The sequence below is a fragment of the Callionymus lyra genome, chromosome 5 (genome assembly GCF_982586985.1).
Source record: "Callionymus lyra chromosome 5, fCalLyr1.hap1.1, whole genome shotgun sequence".
Taxonomy (NCBI): Eukaryota; Metazoa; Chordata; class Actinopteri; order Syngnathiformes; family Callionymidae; genus Callionymus; species Callionymus lyra.
Genome location: NC_141822.1, coordinates 32309770 through 32334695, shown reverse-complemented (window position 1 = coordinate 32334695; position 24926 = coordinate 32309770). Strand labels below are relative to the sequence as shown.

Below are 24926 nucleotides of genomic sequence, written 5' to 3'. Positions count from 1 at the left end.
TGCTATGGATGAATTACCATTTTGCTACAGGAGCGTCCATCATTCCAGGTGTATGAACCACTGGAGTATTCACTGCAAGCACTTGACAAAGACAGTTCGCTGCTGCTACAACTGCTCCGCTGGTACAAAGGTGCTGGCACCGTAAGACTCAACTGGCTGAGACACTTTGTCAAATGGAAGCTCGGCTTTCCACATCCCTGGACCTCCTTTGTCATAAAGCAAATTTCATAATATTATTGGTTAGTTTTAGATGAAAAATCAAGATAGATCCCTCTCAACTATTGTTTTTCTCATTTTTTAAAAAATGTATAAATACTCACAAGAGTAACAAGGTTCAACAATATTTAGTAAATATTTATCATCACACCTTGTAAACCACATAAAAAATGTAAAATCTTAATGCTATATTTATTTTCTTAGGCATTATCAAATTAAAATAACTATTCTATAGCCTTTTATACTGAAACACAACCAAACATGTTCTAGTCTCTCAGACACAAGTTCAGATATGATGATACCTGAATCATATTACCACTTTTTAAGTCATGTTCTATTGAGGGAAAAGGGATTCTGCAATCCATAATGCATAAGATGACTAATGTATTGCACTGTCGTGTGGAGTCGTGTTTACTGACTACCACTTTCAATCGATGGTTTTCTGGTAATATGACAAGGATTTAGTTCTCAAGGAGCCAAGTGATACTGCCAACCTTCCCTGCTCAGAGCGGATGAGGGGTCACGGCATCACATATTTTGGTCTGTATTTTAATATCTGTTAATGATTTCTAGAGTGAGTGAGGGCAGTTGAGGTCCTGTCATTTTGACGACTTGTGGAAATCACATTTGGTCAAAGTAGGGCTCCACTTACAGCAGGAGGAGACTCAGTGTTCCTGGAAAGTAAAAACGCTTTGCTCTTCTCTGGCTCCAGAAGCAAGTCAGCTGCAGACAAATCCATTATTCTAGAGTGAAGTTTCTAGAAGAAGAAAAAAGAAAGAAAATGATTGTGGTAAATAATAGACAATCAAAAATTATACTAGAATACAAACAGAACTAGCACAAAAAAATCGACTGCTAAATCAATGTTAGCTTTATTAAATAGGGGAGTATATCATGATTTCAATAGTTACTATGTTAGTAAATATTTTACTTTGTTTCCAAATAGTTTATTATTTTTAATCAACATCTCCTGATTTCTATGAATATACTAAATTCAGATGGATTTACATTAGGGTTAGATATAATGAACAACTGTCAGGTGCTTGCACAACATAACACAACATGTAAGGATCAGGATGAAGGATCTAAATCCATTCTGTGTTTGGTACACGCACAAACTGAGACATCGCAAGCTTTACCCACGATGCACAATTAAATGTTCCCCATCTGAGAATCCAATTTTGTTTGACTTTGTTCTTTCTGATGGCAACAAATCTATTCTCTATTTCTTGTAATTCATTCTGTGTAAGAATCCCTCGTAATGCATGCTACTGTTTGATGTGGTCTGCTAACCAAAGTCTGAGCCACTAAAGGTACCCAGCACAGTCCCTCCACTATTGCCGCCGGAGTCCTGATTCGCACTCCGGCTCAAAGTCATTAAAGTCATCAGCTGAAGGAAATGGAACCAGTGTGAATAAGAAATAATTGCGTCAGGGACTGTGGGATTCCTTTGATTTCTCTTTCAATTCATCCACTCATCCGTTATTTAGCTTCCACGCATAAGGGCAACCGAGACAAACCCAAATACACTTCCTCCTATTAATGTCTGGACTCAATTATGCCTTCTACCTGCTGCTGCACCAGGATTATTCTTTGGAGAAGAGTTGATCTTCCATCTTTTGAGATTTTATTCTGATATCTCTGTGTAACGTTTTATCCGACAAGGTGAACCTGTGTTAGTAGGTGCCGAACATTTTATTACTTTTTGAAATACAAATGAAAAACATTTTCATGGCTTGACTATGAATCACCGGTGTCAACTTTAAGGGGTTTAGACAAGGACAAGATCATCTCTACAAGGATAGAGGGATGATGTGACAGTTGCTTCTAAACCAGAAAAGGCTGACGGACACCTGTGTGAGGATTAAGATATAAGATATAGCAGTAAAGAAAATAATTTGGACTTCAGCAGTTAAAGGAAAAAAAAACCCTCCCCAATTTAAGCCAAAAAAATACTTTTTACATTTACAAATACTTTTTGGGTAAATAAAAAGTAATAAGGATTAAACAAAGGTTAAAACCTTTTGAAACAGGAATAACGACTTTAAAGGTTAAAAAATACCTTCACCAAGACATAGAACGTCAAGATATAGAAATATTTTTCTTGTCGCACAGTAAAAATGTGGGCCGAGGGTTGAAAATATTAACAGAATAAAGACACTCTTTAACGTAGGAGCTAACAATAGATGGAGGAAGAGGCACAGCAGGGTGAAATAAACCCACAGGAGAGAAACTAAAGGAGCCACAGAGGAGGACTTTTCATGAGGTATAGTAGCTGCTGAGTCTCGGGAGTAAAGGCGTACAGCTGTTTATCTCCTATCCTGATCGGTTTTGTGTGTCCTTCGGCTGCATTTCAGCTTCATGATCTCACTATCATGAGCCACAGATTTGAACGGAAGGTCCCAAATTATAGTTTCAAGGGCTTGTAATTTGAGAAAAATTAAGCATATTATTATTACTTGTTTTTTTTTAAATAGGTTCCTTAAGTTATTTTAGTGAGTGCAGGATCCTTCTTTAAACCACAAAGAGATTTAAGCTGGAACCTATGATATAATCATTATCAATCATATTTATTACTTAACATGATATTCAAGATATTTTCTCCGCATTATTGTTTGTGTACTTTAAAATAAGATTTGCTTGGGTGGCACTATTCAATCTTAGAAAATTGTTAAAAAAAAGAAAACGAAAAGATGCTTAAGAAAGACACAATATAAGCCAAATCAGAAAAGTTATTTTTGCGCTCTATGGGCCCTTTAAGTACTTGGGCGCCTCGGTGCACGCAGGTTGGGAGTGGCCTTACTCTGATCTTATCATAAGGGTGCAGAATTTCACCTCCTCAGCATCCTCATCAAGCATTCAGTCAATACTGTCACAGGGTCACAGGGGGGTGGAAAGAGAGAGCAGGAGATGACAAGTATGGATTTTGGACTGTTTTAAAGGGTTCAAGGCCAAAGTCAAATATGTAAATAGAGATTATATATTTATTTATTTTTATGTTTTTGAAGTATTACGTATGATGCTTTGGTTTTCGGCAAAGGGTGGAGCTCAGTGACAGAGAAAAATATTCCAGTTATTATCAGGGTAACTGAAATGTTCCTGAAGGAAATAGAGAACATTTAATTACTGATAAGGAAAAGGGTTCAGCGCGAGATTGGAAACTGAAAACCCATGGGTGATGGAGATTCCCTCGGCTTCGGGCCGAACGCAGAAAGAGAAAGAGAGGGAAATGGTCTGTTCGGCTTCTTATGTTGGATGTAATGCAAAGACAGTCTTTATGTAATCATCTCTCCAATTTTAAGCTTCTATATAATTTTTTATTGGTATTAATCTGGTTGCAAACAAATAATATTTCAATAACAAAAACTAATATAAGACTGACATAAGTGGGAAAAGTGAGTTTTAGCAGATGATGACACTTAAAAAAATGTAAACAAATCATTAGACCATGAGTGCATCTTAAATGTTTTTTTCCTATATTTTCCTATATTTTCTATTTGGTTTAGAATTAAAAACTGAACGGTAGGTATGGAATTAACTATAATAATACAATTATTCTCTGTTTTATAGCAAAGGTCTGATGTAAGTAAATTGTATCCTTTGAAATCAATATTATTAAATAATAACACATGGTCTATAAGCTATAAGTTCAGATAGAAGTTTGTTATGTCTATTTTTGTGTTTGATAAAATGTATTTTTACACTTCTTTTTGCATGTCCAGGACAAACAAAACAAGCTAGTTAGCACAGCCTTTCATACGCAAAATAATGTGGATAATTAAGGAAATAATTTTCTTTTCTTTGAGTCAAATCGTGACATCCTACCAAGATATAAATATCCTCCTCCTACAAGCTTAAAAATAGATATTTATCACTGTTCAACTGAGAGCTGTAATAAATTAATTTAACATCGTGAACCATGTGACCACAGTGAGTCACTCTCATAATGAATCACTTGTTGCTGTTTGAGGACACCATTAATAATAGAATAAGCAATAAACTTTTATAATTAGCTCTCTGAGAAGAACCTGCAGGAGGGAAGATGTCACGTATTTTGCGTCAGCAGTACGACGTGTCAGAAATTCTCCTTTCGTATAATCCGACTACATCACACAACCCAACTGGAGCCGACTGATAAATTCCCTACTGCATCACACTCATCGATTACACCACCAACGGTTGTAGACCTGAGATGTGCAGGATCATATGTAACACCCAGCTGGGTCAATGAAACACATCATATTTCTAAGTGGCTTAATTCACATCTCCAGCAGATTGCAGCTCCTGGTCCCTGCAGCGGTGTCATCAATATCCCTCTTCTGGCCTTTTATAACACACTTGTGCTTGACAGTGTCTGATAATGGCTGCAGCTGAAGCTTTACAACACACCCGCAGCAATGTGGCCTTCTGTTTTTATTATCCATCTCCTGATGGACTTTTCTTTCTTTTTTTTTTTTAAAATCAATCTTTGCTCTAAGCTTACTGTGATGTCTATTTTTAAGCGTATAGGTCCTTCAATATTTTTGAAAAGGCAACTAAAGTGAGGATTACAACTCTCCCACTCTCTCACTCAAATTCAAAGTCTTCCCCATTATTTTATGAAGATCTCCCCCGGCTGAAATCTTGGCGAATGAGAGGTTACGAGTGTGAAGCCCATTATGGCTTAATAATGGTCTTCTCCCCTAACCATCTGTAATCACACCCTGCTTTGTTTATAGAACGAGTCTCTTGGAAGTGGAGACTTCGATCATGGAAGTCTCCACATCCAGTGATAAACCTCAGTGTTTGACCAATCACAGCAGAGTGGGTGTGGCTATGGTAAACAAGATGTGAGCTGTAAGCTAAGTGGACAGGGACTAAGCACATTTTCCAATGTAAATATTTTGAATCATGTGAGATGTGAGTTTTGTACGATACTGATATATACTAAAAACGCATACTGATAAGTACAATAGAGGTCTAAGATCCATTTAAGATACACTTATATCAACACATTAGTTGCTCTTTAACTTAACAAACAAAATACCTCACACACTTACATATTCAGTCTAAATTGTACATCACAATAGTTTATTTCACATTATTGTAAAAAAAATCATGACAAAATTATAAATTGAATATCATGAAAATGTCAAGGTAAAGGTTTTTATTTTGTTGGAGAGTTCTACTGTTGTGTTAAGTCGTTGCTCAGTCCAGAGCTTTTTTAAAGTCTTGGCCACAAGGGGAGCTGCAGTTTTTTCCGAAGACTTAGATGAAAATTTGTCTTAATGTTTTGATTTATCTCGCTCACTAACCTGAAGGAGCAGGTCTGAGGCCGGCTTTATCTTCTGCTGGAACAAAATCCCCAACGCCCGATTCTGCTGCTCCAAGTCGAACACCCGGGTCCGCAGTTTCAGACATTCCTCTCTGAGATCCTGAGGGGCAACCAGAAAACATATTTCACATTGAAACAAATAGAACATTGTTTTTATTTTACTGTCTTATATTGAGATACAAACCTTCTGGGTGAGAAGCGCCTGCACCACTTGATTGGCAACCTTAAGGACGAGGAAGCAGAAGAGAAATGAATGATCCCAATACGTCTTTTAGGCTCAGTGAAGACCCTTATAAGTATGAGAACCCTGCACTTAACAAGACCTCAATTCAAAACCCAGCACATGATTAGACAGGCAAACAGTGAGAATATAGATTTTTCCAGCGTTATGTGTATTTTCCACCCACTCTCAACTCCCACATGGTAATGTTGTGTATTGACAGCTGGAGGTGGCTGTCAAAGCAGAGGTGCACGCTTCTTAAGTGTTGTTGATCCTGCGCTAACACACCGACCGCAACGCCGATGCAGAAGCGCCTTGTATTACAGCGCATTGATTGCTCATTAATAGCGTGTTAAGCCACAATGGCTCCTCTGGAGTTCACTTGCCCTGGATTATTGAGCGAGCGGAGATGTGAGTAAATATGGTGAAATGAGCCTCTGCAACCAGCCAACACAGTCAGAGGATCAAACACAAGCACGATTGCTGGTCGTGAACTCAAGGATCTCAACTGATTTACTGGCTTTCTATAAAAAAAACTCCAGGGTTTGGTCTGTTTAAAACATAAGCTCACAGAGTACTTTAGGGACCTGATCCTGCAGGTCAGCTCAAATCGCAGTTCTTCTTTTAACAAGACTGATTAGGGATAAAATATCTTTATTGTCAGTGTTGATCATTATACTACAAATAAACATCACACGTTGATAGAAGAAGTCGACGGCATCGTGTCAGGCGTCCTACTCACCTCATCGAGACAAAGTTCGTACTGCTCCCTCTGGTTCTCATTCTCAGAGGCCAAGACAAGATTCTTCTCCTGCGTAACAACAAACACATTCACTTAGATGATCAATCTCAATGTTTAACATCCAAGAATTAAAGCAGCAATCACGGCAAATCACCAGGAAGTGGAGCCTCTCAAAGGTCACATGTCATCGCCAGACCCTGGACGGCCAATCAAAAGCACGGCTGAGAGAAAAAGGTCAAGTGGGTAAAAGCTATGATGCTGAACTTTGGCATGGCAGATATCCATTTCCAAGTCGGCCTCTAATAGGAATATCTTGCCCAGGAGTACGGCGACCCCCTTATTGATCAGCCAAAGATTCCAATTTGTCAAATACAAGCAGCACATTAGGAACTTCTATTCTCAGCCTTTGACCTTTGAGAGAAGCTTCCAATCAGATCAGATCAAATAATTACCCACTCAAACAGTCTGACTTCATAGATCCAAGGAAGTCCTCAATGCAGATGGATTACAAGACTTCGATTCTACATGTGAAAAAATTTGTGCCACAAAACATCTCCAAGATGGTACTACATTTTCCAATTAAGAGCTCAATGAAAAATATCAGCATGTGATGTAACTTGTACATGTATTTCCATCAATATAACAGGACAAGCAAGTACAAGGATGCCTGTCATGGACAAACAATAATATGGTTTTAAAAATAGTGTTAAAAGTCACTATAATCCCAGGATAATATGGAAAAGAGATTTCTGTTCAAATATCTATTCCCTGTTCTATGCAGCTCTGAATTATAAATGACATTATAAATGGTTTCTTGTGATTGTAGTATTTCCATTTTAATTCTATAATTAAAATGTCATTCTTTGACACTACTGCAGTGCTCACGGGCCAAATGAAGACAGCCAAGCTACAGAAGTAAACGCTGGACGGAGGAGAGGAAAGCTAATATAGACCAGTGATGCATCACCACTCACTGCATCAGCCTGCCCTGCATTAATCACAGCCCAGCTAAAATGGAATTAAAGCAAAATACCTATTGATAATGCCGCTTTGAAAGTAAGTTCCAACTAATGTGCCTCATGAGATGGATCACCTGGACGAGGTCCACCAAAAACACCTGCTTGTCTTTAATACGAGGGTCAAAGCAACAGGTAAACCCCTACTTCTTGATAAGTGATGAGTTAATCACAGAGTGTACTATTTAATCACAGAGTTTACAGAGTTTGTTTGTAAAACATGTCCTTCTTGAATTTTTTTTAAACCAGCCTGAGAGATGATGACATACTGCTTAGCGCCAAGAATTGCAGCTATTAAAGCTAAGCAGAACAGTAATATTGTAAGGGATTTAAAACATCTAATAACCCAATGAGTGATTGAGCATAAATGCATTTTTTGGAAACCATAAGGCCCCTGCTGACTCCAGCCACCCTTAAACTCCTTGCTAGTTTAATCTTCCTTAGATGATCAGCAGTCTGAGCATCTTATGTACACGTAACTCACTCACATATTGCAGGATTTCCAGAAGACCAACCTCTTGTTGAATATTCTGGCGTTGATAATCCTATAGATTGAATGATTTAATAACTTTAATTTCCTTTACCATCTTCAACAAATAACTAATTAGTCGACATGGAGTTTTTATTCATAAATATGTGACTTTTCATGAGGTTGTCCGACTTCAATATGGAGAGAAATAACAATGTAGTGAGGTCATATTTTCATAGCTTTACTTGGCACAAGACAAAAGGTTGTAAATGACAGATTGACTTGTGATAAAAGTTTGAATAAAAGAATAGAATTGTCTGTATTGGCATTTTACCAATACAACAAAGTTAACCGTACAATCACTTAAAGTGCAGTAATAAATAGGAAATTAAAAAGCATGAGACCTTTAAATGACATTAAAAAAATAAAAAAATTAGGAGCCTTTCTTTTATTATTCTCATTCTTTAAATGTGACCTTTCAATTTTTGTCCAAGTCTCTCTATAATATAATTTCATCAACTGATTTTAAGCAATACTTTATAACAGTTGCCTGCGTTATTTACGATATGATTACAACTTCAAAAGCACTACGACAGCACCTCCCTCCCTAATAGACCTAATTTTAGATTTTCAAATAACTACCTGAAGAATCATGACAGTACCTGCGTATGATAGCAAACATTTTGTCATTATAAAAACATAATTATTTTCTTTTGTGATTTTAATTGTATTTTGTCATTTTTGAGCTAAGTTTCCATTTTTTTTTCTCCTAGAGGGCCATTATTGTTCTTACTAGCACCAGTGATAGAAAAGCCATTCAAGTAAATTTTTAAACATGTGTTAATCCAAATGGAAAATACACAACTCAACCCAAGTTTAATCATTTGTTCCCTGAACCACTAAACATTGAATTGAAATATCTATTTTGCTAACTTAGACAGCTTTAGGCAGAAAAATACCTCCTTGGTGGAGGATGTTGAAATTGAAAGGATGTGAGTGTGGTGAAAATATGTTCATAACATGATTGAGTAAACATGCATCACGGCTGACAGTACACAGCTTACAGGGGCGATTTATTAAAGAGCCATCAGCTGTGAATATGGAGGGTTTCTAGATGTGCTGTAATCTCAGTAGACTTATGTTTAGGCGATCCAGAGTTTTGCTGGGCTCATAGTGAACAGGGACTCTGGTCACAGAGGTAAACAAAGCTGCAATACAGCCTGAGGCATTCTCTACTCTCAGAGGACAGTTTTTTTTTCTCCAAACAGGAAAGCGTTTGAAGATGTGTCATGCTTATGGACAGAGGGCCGCTGACGGAAGAAAGGTGGGAAATGAGGTTGGAAGCGATGACTAGGTGGAATCCAAGCACACTGTGAATGTAGTTACCTCCAGAGCCTTGAGGCGTTCCAGAAGACTCTCGGCTTTGCCTTGTTCCTCTTCTGCCAGGCAGCCATCTTGATCTGAAGACGCCAGCAGCCCCAACTCCAGCGCAGTCGGAGGACCGGTCTCTTCGGACACGGTGTGCTGTTTCTGCCCTTCCTCTGACAGTTTATCCTGACACGGTCACAATGGAAGAGGGTTAGCAGACCAAATTGAGAGTTGCCAAGGAAACAATAGTTGGAAGAAGAATTCTCTGAACGATAGAGAGGGCAATATTTACAAAATAAATGATAGAAAGAGGCAGATGGGACAATATGGTGGCTATCTTAACAACAAAAACATCCCGAAATCCCTAATCCAGTCTGCTCGTTTCCCAATGACCTTGGTTACTTCGCCACTTACTGTCTCACTACATGAGTATCTTCACTTCCTCCTGCTTCTACTCAAGTGGTGAGCCCTACCATCTGCCATGCCAAATGTTCATCTCTACTAGCCTCGTAACTGCCGGAAATCAACCAGAAGCATCTTGACGATGTTGCCACCTTTTTCTCTGGAATACATGAACCCTCTTTCAGACCCACACAGTAATGTCACTGTAGGGCTCTAACAAATATTCTTGTATTCGGCCGTAACATATTTGTGATAGAAAATGAATCAAAGAAACAGACCTATTTTAAGATAATTAAAGATAAGAGCAGTAAAAACACGTATTTTTCTTAGACTTTTACAGTTTTAGTTTACAACACAAATAAATACAGAAACACACACACACACAATGAAAGAATACATTCAAATGAACACAAACACCAGAAGGCTTTTAAAAGAGACTTTAAAAAAAGACTGTCTGCTCACATGAAAAGACTAGTGTGTAATGTTTAGTACAGACTAGTCTTAGACTAAAGATTTTACAAAGACTTAAACTTTTAAGGTCACAAGTTACAAGACTACAACTAGATTATGTTTGCCCCAAAATAACTCAACAAATTCAAATACAAGACATGTTTTGTTTTTTTTGTTCATTTTTATTAATATATTTTTAAACTGACACTGTAAAAGACACTGTTTCATGAGACCTCATCACTAGTTGATATCACAGCTGCTCGGCCCACAATGCCATCATTTGTGTGTTATCTTATTTAAAATGTACTTTATTCTGTACTCACAACACAAATGAATCCTATCTTGTGTTCACTGGCGCTAAAAGTTTCTTTGCTTGCCGGCATTCGACTTTACATCTTGTTATACAGACAGTCAGGTTTCCCGTTTCCGCTTTCGTCAGTACTTATATATTGTTTACAGGATGACATTGGTTTGTTTGGATTATTCCATTGGTACAGGCACCACAAGTAAGACTCAGTACTTTGATGTCTCAGCATCTTAAAGTCAATGGGTGCAATTAAAATGGACTGTGGACGTTGACCACAGGCGAGCGTCTGGGTTTAATTAAAAGTTGCGTAGAAGCCCATGTGGTGAAGTAGAAATCCTCCCAAACGTCCCTCTGCGGGGTCCTTTCATCGTTCCATTTTGACAGTAGGTATTATTTTATGAGCTCATATTCACAGCAAGAGTGAGACTAACTTTTAAACGGGCTATTCTTTAGACAGAGAGGTATTCAACTTTCCGTGCGTGATATATCACAGCGTCCATGTGCGACATTTTTCATTTCTATCCAAGCTCTGACAGATAATTGTCAAACCTGACGATGCCTAGAGTTAATGTGGTGGACAAAGGCAGCTCTGATGGATTGCTGCAGCTCTCCTTTCATACCCAAATGCAGTGAAGGAACGAGCTGCCGCTCACTCGGAAATTCTTCACAGCGCCTTGTTTTTCTGCTTGATCCAATCTCCTCTAAACATATATTAGGTTTTCAATCTTGTTTGATTCCATCAGACAATTGTGTTAGAGCCAATACTTTGTGGTCACGCGTTTCAGCGAGCTTTTGTTTGTGAAGTCCGCGGCCGGTTTTGAGTGAGCGCTCATCAGACGCTGTTTAAGGGGCTCGTAATAACTTCCGCTGAGGAAAAGGGGGACCGGACGGCATAGAGGTGGGAACCTTGTCACTCTCGCTGCCCTTTCAAGTTATTAAGTTTATCTGCTGAATTCACAGAACGCGCTGTGAATGGATGGTTCACTTAAGTTAAACACAGCAGCTCAGAGTCAATACCGCCCCCTTTGACAGCCTCCACCCACCACTGATCACACCAGTCTATAGATGTGCTCGCACACACTGACTCATCTCATCAAGAACTGACAGGAACTCAACATGCAAGTACATCATCAGGTATGTTAGCATGTTGATTACATCTGAACATTAAAGACAACATCTTTTCTGAACATCCTGCCACTACAATAAAAACCTACACACTACAACTAAAATTGTATGTACTAGTTATTGGTTGATGAGGCCTCATGATGCAGTGTCTAAATGTTGAAAGGCCACTAGATTACATTCTCTGCTTTATAATCTTTGGCTTTCTACCAATAAAACCTGGCATCATTTTCAAACTGAAAGTGCCATCTAGTGGTCTTTCAAACTGTATCATGATACAGCATCAGCAGCTTTATGAGGCCTCATTAACGCATTTGATTTTTCCTGCAAGAGACACATGATGATGTCACATCCTGCAATTTTGAATAGGTTATCAAAAATATTTTACAACTCAATGATTATTGTCCACATTTTGTTTTGTTGCTTTTTTGTCTGTTGATGCTTCAGGATTGGCTAACATTGTTTTATATGTAATAAATTCACTCAGTTTCGCTTTGACTTTGGCGTTGTATTCTGTAAATACAGTACATTTCAAACTTTATTGACACTACACAAAACATAGGTTAAGCTTTGATTGCACTAAGTTGAATGAACCAATGGGTCGCTTTCGTTATCACAATACATTTCATTTGGATCAGTCAATTGTCCATTAAAACTGGTGCTTCGGCAAACATCGCTGGATTTAACTAATAAAATGTTCAGATTCCATCCAGCCAAACCGGTGAAATGCCGGGAGTACTAAATACCAGTTCAGCCTTGATGTCATACAAGTCAAGTAAATGAACAAACATGTTCATGGAGGGATGTGTGTGCGCATGCACTTCGGTCAAGTACCATTTGGGTCCAGGCCCTTCCTACGTCATTATGTCACATGCTGCAATCACCAGTGACTTAAAACATTTTCTAGCTGAATGATTGGAGGGTACTCTGTACCCTGAAAGAGCTATTAAAAAGTTGTTTTCAGCGTGTGACTTCAACATGTAGGAATAACATGGGAAATGTTAAGGGAGACTTAAATGGTACTTTGAACTGATGTTTGAGTTTCAAAGTTAAACGATATTTGATGTCTTTAAATGTAACTTTAAGTGTTACTTTGTAAACAAACTAGATTTACTTTACTTTAATGGACTGATTTCCTACATGAACGATCTCCAGCTTGACACGACACCGTACTAAAAGGAAATTATGTTTAGTGGGTCATAAAGTTTCATCTTAAAGACAATCAAGTCGATCCCTCTTTTGACCCAAGGATACCACAGAATTTATGTTCTTTCTCGACCAGTGTTTTCTTCACTCTTTTGGACCAAGTGCTTGCAGGACCACTAGAGGGTTTTTCAATGGTGTGTGTTAAGACACTTCTTCTTCATACTGTCCTTCAAAACTTAATAGTTCCTCATCTCCGTACATCCACTGTCCTCCATCAATGACATGAATAACAAGAATAATCCGGCAAATAATGGTTTAGTGCCACCACGGCAACACTTATCTCTTCTCTTTATCAACATCGACCCTTCGTCTCAATGCTTCAGAGTTTTGTGGAACAGAGGCCGGATTAGTGAGACAGTATTTGCATACGAAGACACTGTATCTATTTCACATAGATTCCTCTTCATATTTTCATGATGAGGCCTGAGCACCCGAGGGCAGCTTTAAGCCGGAGACCCACATCATCATGGCCGCTAATCTCACATTTCAATTCCATTTATGCTCGCAGGGACACATAAGCCTGCACACATCTCTGCCTCCTTTTATACTGCTGCTAATTTTATTGTTTTTATGCACAATGACGTGAGGATCTCTTTATTGTGCCTGTGTAGGATTTTCCCCATTTTCACTATAACACAGAAATATTTAGGACAAGTTGAACCCATCAAGAGCTTTTTTAAGCCACGATTATATGTTTGCTTTTGAACAATGCAAAAATATAAAGAAAACATTGTTTGTGTTTGACTGAAACCTTCAGAAATAAACGTAATGATTGGATAACCCAAGTTGCAAATTATTCTTTTTTATAAAATAAAAAAAACCATTGCATGATGAGCTCTGTAAGAAATATCACTACAATTACTATAGACAACTAAATTTAGACTTTGATAAATGAGAATGTATAAGTCATTAAAAACTGGAATTACTTTGTAGGCCTTCATGATGTCCACCGTGTCCACAGCAGTCTGTTCCAGGACATCCTGGTTCTGCAGCAGCGAGCGCACCGTCTCTTCCATCCTGCGAAGAAGAAAAAAAGATTTAATACTTGAATGCTGTTTATTCTTCTCACAGTTCTGTTATGTCTTTTTTTTTATCCTGACACAAAAAAAGTATCTGTCAAAATGCTTGACAAATATAAGTATGCCTTGAGAGTGTTTTTAAAAAAAAAAAAGGAAAACATAATTTATGTGTCAGACAATATTTTCCAAAGGTAGTTTTGTCAAAAATGAATATCTGACAAGTTGCTGAGGTCATTATGTAAATGTCTGGTGAATTAAGGGAGGCGGTCCTGGATCTTGTCCTAATAACAGCCTACAGGAGCTGCATGTGAAAGATGCTCATATTTATATTTGAATAAGCCATTAATGCGCTGTCTTTATCCCACAGGCTAGTAAGGAACTCTGACCCAGCTTGTATCAACTCAGACAGCTGATATGCATCACTATCATTTTCTTGAAATACAATTGGATTCCACAAAAGTGATGGGTTAGGTGTGAGAATGAAAGGTTAGTTTAGGGATTAAAGAATGGACAATAGACAGTCGGACAGACCATGAAAGCAACATTTGGTGGTGAGCTGAGCCACCAGGGAGAGAGGAGAGAGAGAGAGAGGGGTGTGGGGGGGCAAACCACAACACTGGTGTTCCTCTAAACAAGCAGCAACTCACTGCGCAGAGGAATAAACAAAGACTGCCCCCTGCTGACACCAAGTCATCAGTGAAAAAGAGTAAGTAAGTAAGTAATATTTGTAGAGCGTCGAAGTTGAGTCTAATTTTCACTTTGAAATCACAATTAATGAGAAAAAAATTCAATTTAGGTTCAGTCATTTATTAGCATGTGAGTTGTGAAAAGAGTTTGGCAGTTTCACTCTTGGTGTTCTAGCAGCATAACCAGCAAACACTCACTGCCGTGGGTGAGTGCTGGACGATGTCCAGAATTTCTCAAGGGGGTTTGTTTAAAGCAGGACAGTAGATTTCACAGACGAAGGTTGACATCAACACATGTTTTCAAATTTTCTTAATTTCTTACGTTATATTTTTAAGAATATGTTGCTACAAAATATCTGTAGGAGAACTAGATTTCATGAATCTCGTAAAAAAAAGCTAAATTTTTTGTTTTATATATGAGTAAGTATAAAACACTATTTACATTGACAAAACGCAGCATCCCCAAAAAAATGTGCAAACAATTGTTTGAATATGATTAGAATGTAGTTGTGTTTTTTTATTATTGAAATTTTATGCAAGTTCATATAAACTTATTGATACATTCATCAAAATGATTTGCATTCTATTTATTCATTTGTGTCTTTAATGTCATCTCAACTTGAAGCATTTTATCCCTTGTGTCGCTCCTGGGTTGAAGTGAACGACCTTCCTGGCCTCCATAAATTCATATGCAGTGGTGGGGTGCTTTTATAAAAATTTAAAAACCAAAGATAAATAATGTATAATCACACGACACATAGTTATTTAGATAGAAAATCTAAACTTTTTCAGCCACAACATCTATTTCCCACCTACGGAGAGGACAGAGAACTAGGGAATGGAATTTGCTGCATACAGGAAAAAAGCTTTTGCCATTAAACTGTCTTCAATCAAAGTGATAATTAATCAAAGTTTAATTTAATAGGGAGGACATTAAAAAAAATCAATCCAAATGTGTGTTTCATAATATCGATTTAACGTCACGATAAATTCTGCCATCTGAAGCCCATTTGTTTGAGAAAATGTCACCAGAATTCTTAAAAAATGCACTTTTCCTGAGTGAGCAGTAAGCTGCTTATTGGAAGCATCACTGGGTGAAGGAGATTGAGTAGAAAGGGCAACTGTGTGTGTGTGTCTGTGTGTGTGTCGGGGAGTACGCGGTGGTATAAGGAAATTGTGACCCTCACGACCCTTGTGGTTCTGGCGCTGAATTTCAAACGCTGCCGTCCTCGGCAGTCCAGGAAACACAATTAAGGGCCCAATCAATTTTCCTGTGCCCCGCCCGCCCTACCTCGTACCCCATCCCTCTCTCTGTTTTTCTGTTTTTGTAGCACCATGCACTACGCACCATGAGAGGCAGCGAGCTCTGATGTGCCGAGGTAAACAAAGTGATGCATCAACACAACTCAGCAGGGCAATTAAAGCTCAAGTCTAGTCTCAAGGTGACTGTTTTCTTCAAATCAATATCTTCTGTGGCAGTTCTCGTCTCATGTGTGATGTGGCTGTCAAGAACCTGCTCAAGCTAGGCTGAATTATAAAAGAAAAAAACATTTGACATAAACAGTGACTCAGCGGTGACAAACCTGGGACCGCTTTCAATTGATTCACATAAAAGCATATACAGTATATACATATACGGTATATAGCTGTGAACAATTGAATGAAAACAGATAAAGTAAAAAAGGTTCTCATGTTTAAAATACAGTTTTAAAAAAGCAGTATAACTAGAAAAGTGAAGTGCTAATGTGGAAATAAGAGAGTGAAAGTTGTATTGGTTACTCTGTTAATGTGCTTTCTCTTGCTGGATCCTCTCGGAAACTATGAAAAGTTTGATCAGTTGGACCTTGAATAGTTTGGACATCCAGGGACGACTACAAAATCACATCGCAAAAAGTCCCCTCAGACTATTTTTTCAAAACCACACACACTCATCTCAGCCCATCTTGAGCTTCTGTTCATGCTTAACTTCCACACTGTTGTAATAAAAAAAGCCCATGAAAAGTGCACAGACATCCTTTATCTCCAGATGCAGCGACATCTGAGCGATGGTGATGCACTCAGTGTTCTGACCCAGACTCAGTGGCTGAAATGTAGGTCTCTGGGTGGAAAGAGGTCATGCAGACATATAAGCCAGAGTGCACTTTTTTTCTCACTCAACCAGCAATGAATGTGGTCAGCTTCACGACAGGCCGGCCAGAAAGTGCCACTCATCTTCTCATTTCTACTCGCAGCATCTGCTGTGTGTCATCATCCACCACTAGCTTTGCAGAGATCGACCAGGCGGAGTCTTTTCCATGTGTCCCAAGAATAAGTGTCTGCCACGGAGCTGCACTCCAGTCCGTATGTAGTGTAGGGTCAGACGGTGACTAGGAGTGTCTTGTAGGGATCAAGTGCCTCTCTGTGTAAAGATCATCCTCTGTATTGCCAGTATCCCTGTACACCTGTGAAGATTCTCTAAATCGATGCTTTAACACTCCCTTCAAAAAAATAAGACATGGGCAAAGAGCAGGCGCAAGAAAAGGCCTTTTGACTGTATCTATGCGGCCTTCAAGTCAGAGTAGAACATGAAGAAAATATGTATGACCCGTAATTTTATTTTGGCATTTATTATATTAACTCTAAATACAGCTTTCTGTATTTCCTTTATTTTTGTCCTTTTAAAATATTTTTTGTGCACCCACCCCAAATAATTTAAGTAAATATTGAGATCATATTTATCAAAAAGTATTTATTTTCACCTTACACAAGGTTTATTAATTTTTTTTAACCTATTTAGGGATGATGATTGAGCAGAACTCATGTCTGCTGCTTGAGCTGTTTCTAAGTAGTGCCTTTGCCTAGTGAAGTATGTATTGGTTGTGTTTTTCCCATTTACATTATTTATAAATTATAAATCTTTGTTTTTTTTCAAAAGCTTTTGATAAAACTACAAGGTAGTTTCAATATCGAAAAAAACACCACGTATTGAGAGTCAAAGTGCAAAAGATGTACCTCATTGTTGCCTGAGGTCAGTCCTTGGCTGCCACATGACTGTTTGACCGCACTAGCCAGGCGTTACCCCGACGTGCCCCCTGATGCAAATGTAGATCTTGGCTCCGGCATAGTTTCATTCTTCCCTCCGCGCTGCCTCTCAGCAAATCACTCATGTTCTCCTGCTCGATGATTGCCTGGCTTAACCCATTGCTAAGCCACTCTTATCCTCTTAGAGCAGAAAACATGCATGGGGACTCTTTCTTCAATTGTGACCTAAATAAGGGTGTTATTTCAGTAAGAACTACAGCCTCCTTTCAATCCCCTGGGACAATTCAGAGCTGTAAAAGTCAAACACATCAGTCATGCACGTTACAGATGGGTTGCCTTTCAAAAGGTCATCTGCCTTTTGACCACTCATTCTTTTCTCGAGGACCTTTGACATTACCAACAAGACAGAAATGCTGGAGAGAGGAGATCAAGAGGCCAACATCTTTAGTTTGCCCTCGCACCCATATTTCACTGCTCTGAAGACTTTTTTCCCAATGCGTTGAAAAACTACTCTGACAGGCGTAACCTCGCACAAGATGGGAAGTATCAGTGAGTAGAGGCGGCAGTGGTGTTGACACTCTGCGCAAGAGCCACAGGGTGCAATCGAGAGATCCTCTTTAGAAGGAGTAAATTAAAAGAGACACATGGAGGGAACCAGATTTCGGTTTCCCCTCCAGCTGCAACATTTGGAAGGATTTAGTGTGCAAATGTGCCACATGTGTACTGGTAGCCAGAGGAAGCAGTTTGCAACTAAGTTACTATCAAGACTTTAAACGTTTGGAATTTGGCGCCCAGTCAACTATTTTGTTGAAAACACCAGTTAACTTGCCCAAAAGAATACACTCTTTCTGCACAAATATACTTCCAGTTTGAGGCTCTTTAAACCATTACAAATACTGTTTTTACTTTGTTCAGTGACTCTCATGAAAACTTTTTTCAGTTATGTGTGCATTATAATCATTTCTTTTCAGTTATACTTCAATTCTGTTCAGCCTTTCTGTGTGGATGCAGGACATGTTTTGGCATTTGACCTCGCCAATATTGTTGTGTGATATTATTCAGTGTGCAAGAGAGTCTCGACATCCAGGGTCATCTAACTTTTTGTTTGTATGAACTAACAGACGGAAGGTGTCAACGCCGTTGTTGAAAATGGTCACAGTGAGGTTCAAAGAAACTTTTCTTTATGATACAAAAACCTATCATGAAGGCTGTTTCGATGCTCTTGGCTGACCCCCAGCAGCTGTCCGTCAAACAAATCCATACAGCAATCATGAGGTCAGCTAAATGACGTGCTGTTTGGCTTCAGGCACAGATCTGTGCTTCATAAGCCAGCGGAAACCGTTCAACTACTGCTGTGTATATGCCCTTCAGCAAGAGCCTGTTATCTGACCTCTTTTGATGTGACATTTGTCTAATCTGAGTTTAAAGTTGGGACTGCTGGTGATTTTAGAACACAGTTGGAGTCACAATACGACCTAAGAACCCAGCTGGGTGCCAAGTCTGCGATCTATGATTTAAGAAGGGCGACTGCCACCTAAGCTCTCTGGTTGGTTACTAATCTAACTGGTTTGCTTCCACCAGATGTAAAGAGGCAAATGAAATGTTAATTTACTTTCTAAATCGAATGTTTCCCCAAATATATTCCAGGTCCAAATTATCTACTTAACACTCATTGTCCCTGTTGGGCAAGTGTAAGAACTTCAAAAAGGACTTTTATCTGGGTAATGACCCCAGATGTTTCATTTAAAACAGGGGTCTGATTGATCTGGTATGGTCCTGCAGTCGCCAGTGCCTGGTGGGGGTCCAAATTAACACACTCGGTCCAGGCCTAGCAGGATGTATGGGTGATTAAAAGAGGGGGCATGGATCTGCAAACGCGGGGTTTACTCTCTCAGCAGCTGTTGCATTAGCTAACCATAAGAATCTCTGCCATGTAAATTCATAGAGTGAACATCAGGCTGGTTTAGAGCGACAGCTTCAGCCAAACTCACGTGACAGGACTTTTCGTGACTCAAAGAATGCTGAATAAAATGACAATAGCGTTTCAGCCTGACTAACAGCACAACACGTCTGGGCTTAAACAACATTACCATTCTTGTCTGTTTGCGTCACCCGTCGTCCTCCCTGTCTCCCATGCTGACTAATGCTTCGCTGTAAGCACAGACATCTGCTCTTGTCGTCACCAGTGCTGATAAGTCACTACTCTGTGAGACTGAGATGATTCAAGTGAACCAGGTCAACCCTAAACACAAAAGTTTTACACAACCAAATACCCATCAAACCATCACTTAAATCACTAAATATAACATAGTACACTTCAAAGAGTCTATAAGGAACCTTAGTTACTCCTGAAACTCTCTGCAAATGGAGGCGTAAGACAGAAGTAGTTAATTAAAAAGTCATAATTTAGTCTTTATTCATTAAATTTAGGCCTGACACACAAGGTTTCAGTCATAGAGTTTGAGTTGTATGTAACAAAACAAACTATATAATGATAAGACAATTTTTAGATATATCATTACATTAACCAGAATTCATTTTTATTTATGTAGCACTGATTACTAACGATTACGGAAGAAGGTGGTGGGCATACCATCATGGTGGGAGGGTCACCCACCTACCACCTAAATGTTCAATTGGTTGCATACGTTTACCCTTCAGAGCTAAAAGAACCATGCTAGTATCATTCACACTGAATAATGGTTAAAATATAAGTTTACACTTAACTGACAAATACAGAAAGATCAAAGTTTATGAATACAATAATAATGGGTGCAAATGCTATCTTAGTATCAACTAAGAGCGTGTTTTGATTTACAAATACATACTTTCCTTGTCACATCTCTCTGATCTTGCACATAAGGTTATAAACAAGAAAAGACAAAATAGTAAAGTAAAAATCTTGACCAAACAATAGAGCAACACATATCAAAAATGCCACTGAATTAGTCAGTCACAGCATAATTGTTTAAACCATTACCTGCAGAATTCCTCTCTGTTATTCTCAAGAAGTTTTAGGTTTGAGTGTTCCCCATCTTATAGTCTGCTCACGGGTCGTCCCGTCTGCATGTGGTGGAGAAGGCAGAAGAAGGGGTATGCAACAGGCCTTGCGACGGCTGCTTCTCGTTTCCATCCATGTCCACCTCCCTGGTCTTTCCTTGAAATGCCATACACATATGGAGTGGTGGGCTGTCCTTGGTGGGCTAAGAGAGCCTGCTGGGACTCTGGGCTCTAGCCTCCCACTAATCCCTTGTATTTCTAATGACCGTAGCTCTACGCCAAGTGTTGGTGAAGCCCTGGGGTGGTGGGGTAGGGGGCTGACCTGAGTCAGGAGGGGCTGGGCATGTGACCCATAACGGGCTTGATTGAGGAAGGCAGTGTTTGGGTATTGGCATGCATGTGTACCCTTATGTCTGGAGCTAAGTGGGCAGTCGCTGTAGTACTGTAGACACTTTTTCAATCAAAAGCACAAAAACAAGCAAATTAGAGTTTTTTTCCCTGGTATCTGAGAATAAAAGGCAGTTGTTCCAGTTTTGGCTGCCTCCCAGTCAACCCCTAATAAGAAAAAAATAAGCACTCCACATAAGAAACACACACGTGGACTGCTGGCTGCTGAGTTCACAACCAAATATTTTGACCAGAGTCTGCGAGTGAAATTAAGCGGCTCCGAGGTATTCTAACACAAAAGCCAACTTATGTTCAGTAATTTGTGTGGCGAAAAAAAACAAATACCAAGAATCAAGTGATGTGATGGTTTCTTAAACCCCTTTGATAAATGTTTAAAAATGTGTCAGCAGCTCAAGCACAACTAATTTCTAAAAGGCCAATCAATTGCTGCATGAGGTCAGTGACGCCGCTTTCTATTCAAAGACTCAACATCCACGCCACCTGATTTGCTGGTGAGTTCTTTAACCACACATTGAGTTTATTCCCACAGACAACCAGGAACGAAGGACAAAGAGAGGATTGTGCACAGGGGCTGAAATGAAGTGTAAAATGGTGGGAGCTGTAGTGATAAGCCAATAAGTGAAAGCAGCAGTTTCAGGTTAAGGTCCATGAGAAGACGCTTAGCAATAGCCTGGTGACCGAGTTTCTGTTTTTTCCACCAGCTTCTAAGTCGCTAATTAAAGGGACCACACTCCCATCTGCCACAGGAACACCGCACTGCAGATTATGGGTTTCCATATAAGCGGTGTAATCCACTGATGAGCCAGGTACATGTAAACACAATCCAAAGACTCTTTGGCAACAGTCCACCAACTCACATACAGACAACACTCATACGAAGATTAGAACTTGGACGGTGAAATCCTGTTAGCTTGTTTGTTTAGGTGAAGGTTTCTTGGCATGTTGAAAGACATGTTCACTCAGTGTCCAGACTGATTCAAAGAAATGTAGAAATCGACCGAGGTGAGGCTAAGTAAACACACTAAAGGCTTTTTTTTCATTGTCAATCGTAGGGAAAGAGTAAGAAAGCCTTCACTGCAACACCTAAGTCAGATTTGATAGATTTGATCCTAAGACAATTGGGATATTTATATTAAGCAGATGTCATTCAAGAGTAAATAAGGACAATAAAATATTTTCTTATTTTGGTTATCCTGGCTAGCTGGCTATTTTGTAGAGATCGGTCTATGAGGCTTCATGAAACAGTTTCATAGTGAAACCACTGTGTCATGAAACTGTGTCTTACCTTTAAAAGGCCACTAGATGGCAGTCTAAGTTTAAAAATGATGCCAAGTTACATTGACTTAGCAGGTTTTAAAGCCACAGCTAGTGGCCTTTCAAAATGAAGACACTGTTTCCTGACACAGTGGCTTCGACTCCAAACTCTTTCATGAGACATCATGAGCCCATCACTACTATTTTGACTATCTTTACGTCTAATTGGCTAACAACATGTTACAATCATACATTTTTATTGAATTACTTAAAAAAAACTTTTTTTTGGATAATTATTTAGCTAAAGCATGTCTTTTTTACACTCAAAAAACTCAAATTATAATTCACATATATCTTCAAAATGTCTGTGATGTTGAATCTACGTGTTTTCAAATGGTGAGGGTGTATCTGTTGGGTTTCTGTAAACTTTCAAAGACATCTAAACTTTCAAATGGAGGGTTTTTTTTAGAAATTGAAGAAGGCTTTTAAAATAAATCTATTATGTATCCAAGGTAACTGAGGATAGCAAATTTTAAAAGTTTCAACATCTTAAGGAAGGCACTTAACCTCACTAGCAGGTAAACTCTGCTATCACGCACATTTCAACTCTCCATTTCTGTCTGAGAACAAGAGTTTGTTTTTCACCAAAATGGGTGTGAGTCAGCGGTGAAGAAATGAAGAACACGATCACGCTTAATCCTGTAGCCTCAATGGAGCGTTTTAAATGTGATAAATCTTTGGAATAGCTCTTAAATATTTCATTCCTCCCTGGGCAGTGGATATGCCCCCATCTGCCGTGAAACACCAGGATCATTAAAATGTGAAGGGCTTTCTCCGCCAACTTAATGAGAAGATAAGCAGTCAATGTGGGATCGGCTGGACCTTTTCTTCTGCTTAAGTAAAGTACTGCGTGTCTATCTCCTAATTATGGCCTCAATTCAGCTGGAATACTAAAGTTGCTGTCCAACACTCAAAGTCATCTAGAGGACACCTTGAAGGACAGAAAAGTTGATGTCTAAGCATAAAAAATATACATGCAACACATTGCACAACAGCTTGAAATTAACAAGTGACAAATGTTGACTGGATTACTATTACTGAGGCATTTAACTACACAGATACGAGATCGAACTATCAGAGAACAAAAGCCGACATTAACATCACTTAGCCTTGGATATTATTAGCTGAAATCGCTGTTCCATTCATTGAGTTGATCTTTACAGTTTGATTGAATTCAACAAAGTATGTTCTTAAAGCAACAATATGTAACATTTAATTTGTTCCTAATTTTCTGTAATGATTGGTTTTATGTTGAAAAGTCATGACTCATGACTTTCTAGTTGTTATTTTAACAACGTCCTTCTCGCTTTGTGACCCTGGTCTGGAAATGCGCTATATAAATAAATATTACTTACTTACTTACTTACTAAGCGAGTGTCATGTGACCACCAAACTGTCAGAGACAGTGTTTTAATTTGAAATATTGACTGATAAACTGACACAACAAGAGTATCTATCTTGTTTTAATGTAAAGTCTACATGTGGTTTGTGATAAATGCTGAATAAGGGAGAAACAACACTGCAATCCCACAGTTCTGACACATGGGGGAACCAAAAACAATATTTTACGTTATAGAAAACAAGCTGTCCACACAAACACGAGAACTGACATGTTAACCAGTGAAGATACAGTATGTGTGCATTTTTAAATACAATTGTATAAAAAAAAAAACATGAGTTCTCAAGATACCTGATGAATTGCTGCTGCAGCGAGAGCATCTGGGCCCGTCCCTGCTCCGACTCCTCTGTTACTTCCCGGAGACGCTTCTCGCTCTCCAGTCGCAGGCGTCGCTCTTCCTCTAGCTCGTGGATCAGCTTTTCTCGCTGTGAGGACAAAAAGAAAGACAAGAAATATATGAATAATTGAGGCGTTCACTAACTTAAGAAGCTATCAAAGGCCTGAAGCAACTAGATTGAATTAGGTTTTAATCACTATATCAGATCAAAGATTATGGAGCAGAGAGTGACATCTAAATAATGACAAATCAACCCATCACTAGTTCAAACACTTAAACCTAACCTTTGTGTAAATGGTTACTCGGCACCTGTAACCGGTCTCGGCCATTTCAAAGACTCAACATAACAGCATTAAAATAAATTGCTACAAAACGTAAAACGTTCTATGCACAGTGTACTTAATGACACAAATTACAGTTTTCAGTTTGAATAGCAAAATAGTTCTGTTGGATCATTTAAAAAATGAACTCTGTTTCCGTCCCTCTGCAACTACACAAGTTGGAGCTTGTACAAAAGTTGCCAAATAGCTGCTGACAGTATTGCTGGCACTAAGACTGCTTCAGTCTTTATCTGGTTTTAAAGATCTGTCATCACAGCAATCAACTAAAATCACTTGGGGCTGTTTAATTTGGTGTGAGCGACATAAAAACTAAGTATGCTTCAATGGAAAAGTCATTTGGTCATAGCAGGAAATGGAGGGATTTAAGTGTGAGTCAGGAAAGAAAGTGTCTTGGAGGCACAGACGTTCCAGCAGTCGCCATGCTCAGGCACACGGCTGTTACATTTGACAGTAAAAATAGATATTTCTTCAAAAGTGATTAAAATCCCGGATTATTCCCTCAGTTTTGGACTATAGTTTATCCTTTGGCGTGACGGATGAGATCGGAAACAACCGTATGAGTTTCCAGA

General features: G+C 38.9%; 1 protein-coding gene across 5 annotated transcripts in view; it reads right to left on the bottom strand.

Moving 5' to 3' along the window:
- The window catches only part of LOC148080351 (nck-associated protein 5-like), a 93969-nt gene that overhangs the window by 20874 nt on the left and 48169 nt on the right, over positions 1-24926 (bottom strand). For all 5 annotated transcript variants that reach the window (XM_087792027.1, XM_087792033.1, XM_087792029.1 and 2 more), the window contains 8 exons: positions 23971-24104; positions 13759-13849; positions 9364-9531; positions 6493-6561; positions 5715-5753; positions 5511-5630; positions 869-973; positions 18-206 (listed from right to left, as the gene is read on the bottom strand). In XM_087792027.1, the coding sequence (XP_087648153.1) occupies positions 18-206; positions 869-973; positions 5511-5630; positions 5715-5753; positions 6493-6561; positions 9364-9531; positions 13759-13849; positions 23971-24104 (915 nt within the window). The remainder of the gene's footprint in view (positions 1-17; positions 207-868; positions 974-5510; positions 5631-5714; positions 5754-6492; positions 6562-9363; positions 9532-13758; positions 13850-23970; positions 24105-24926) is intronic.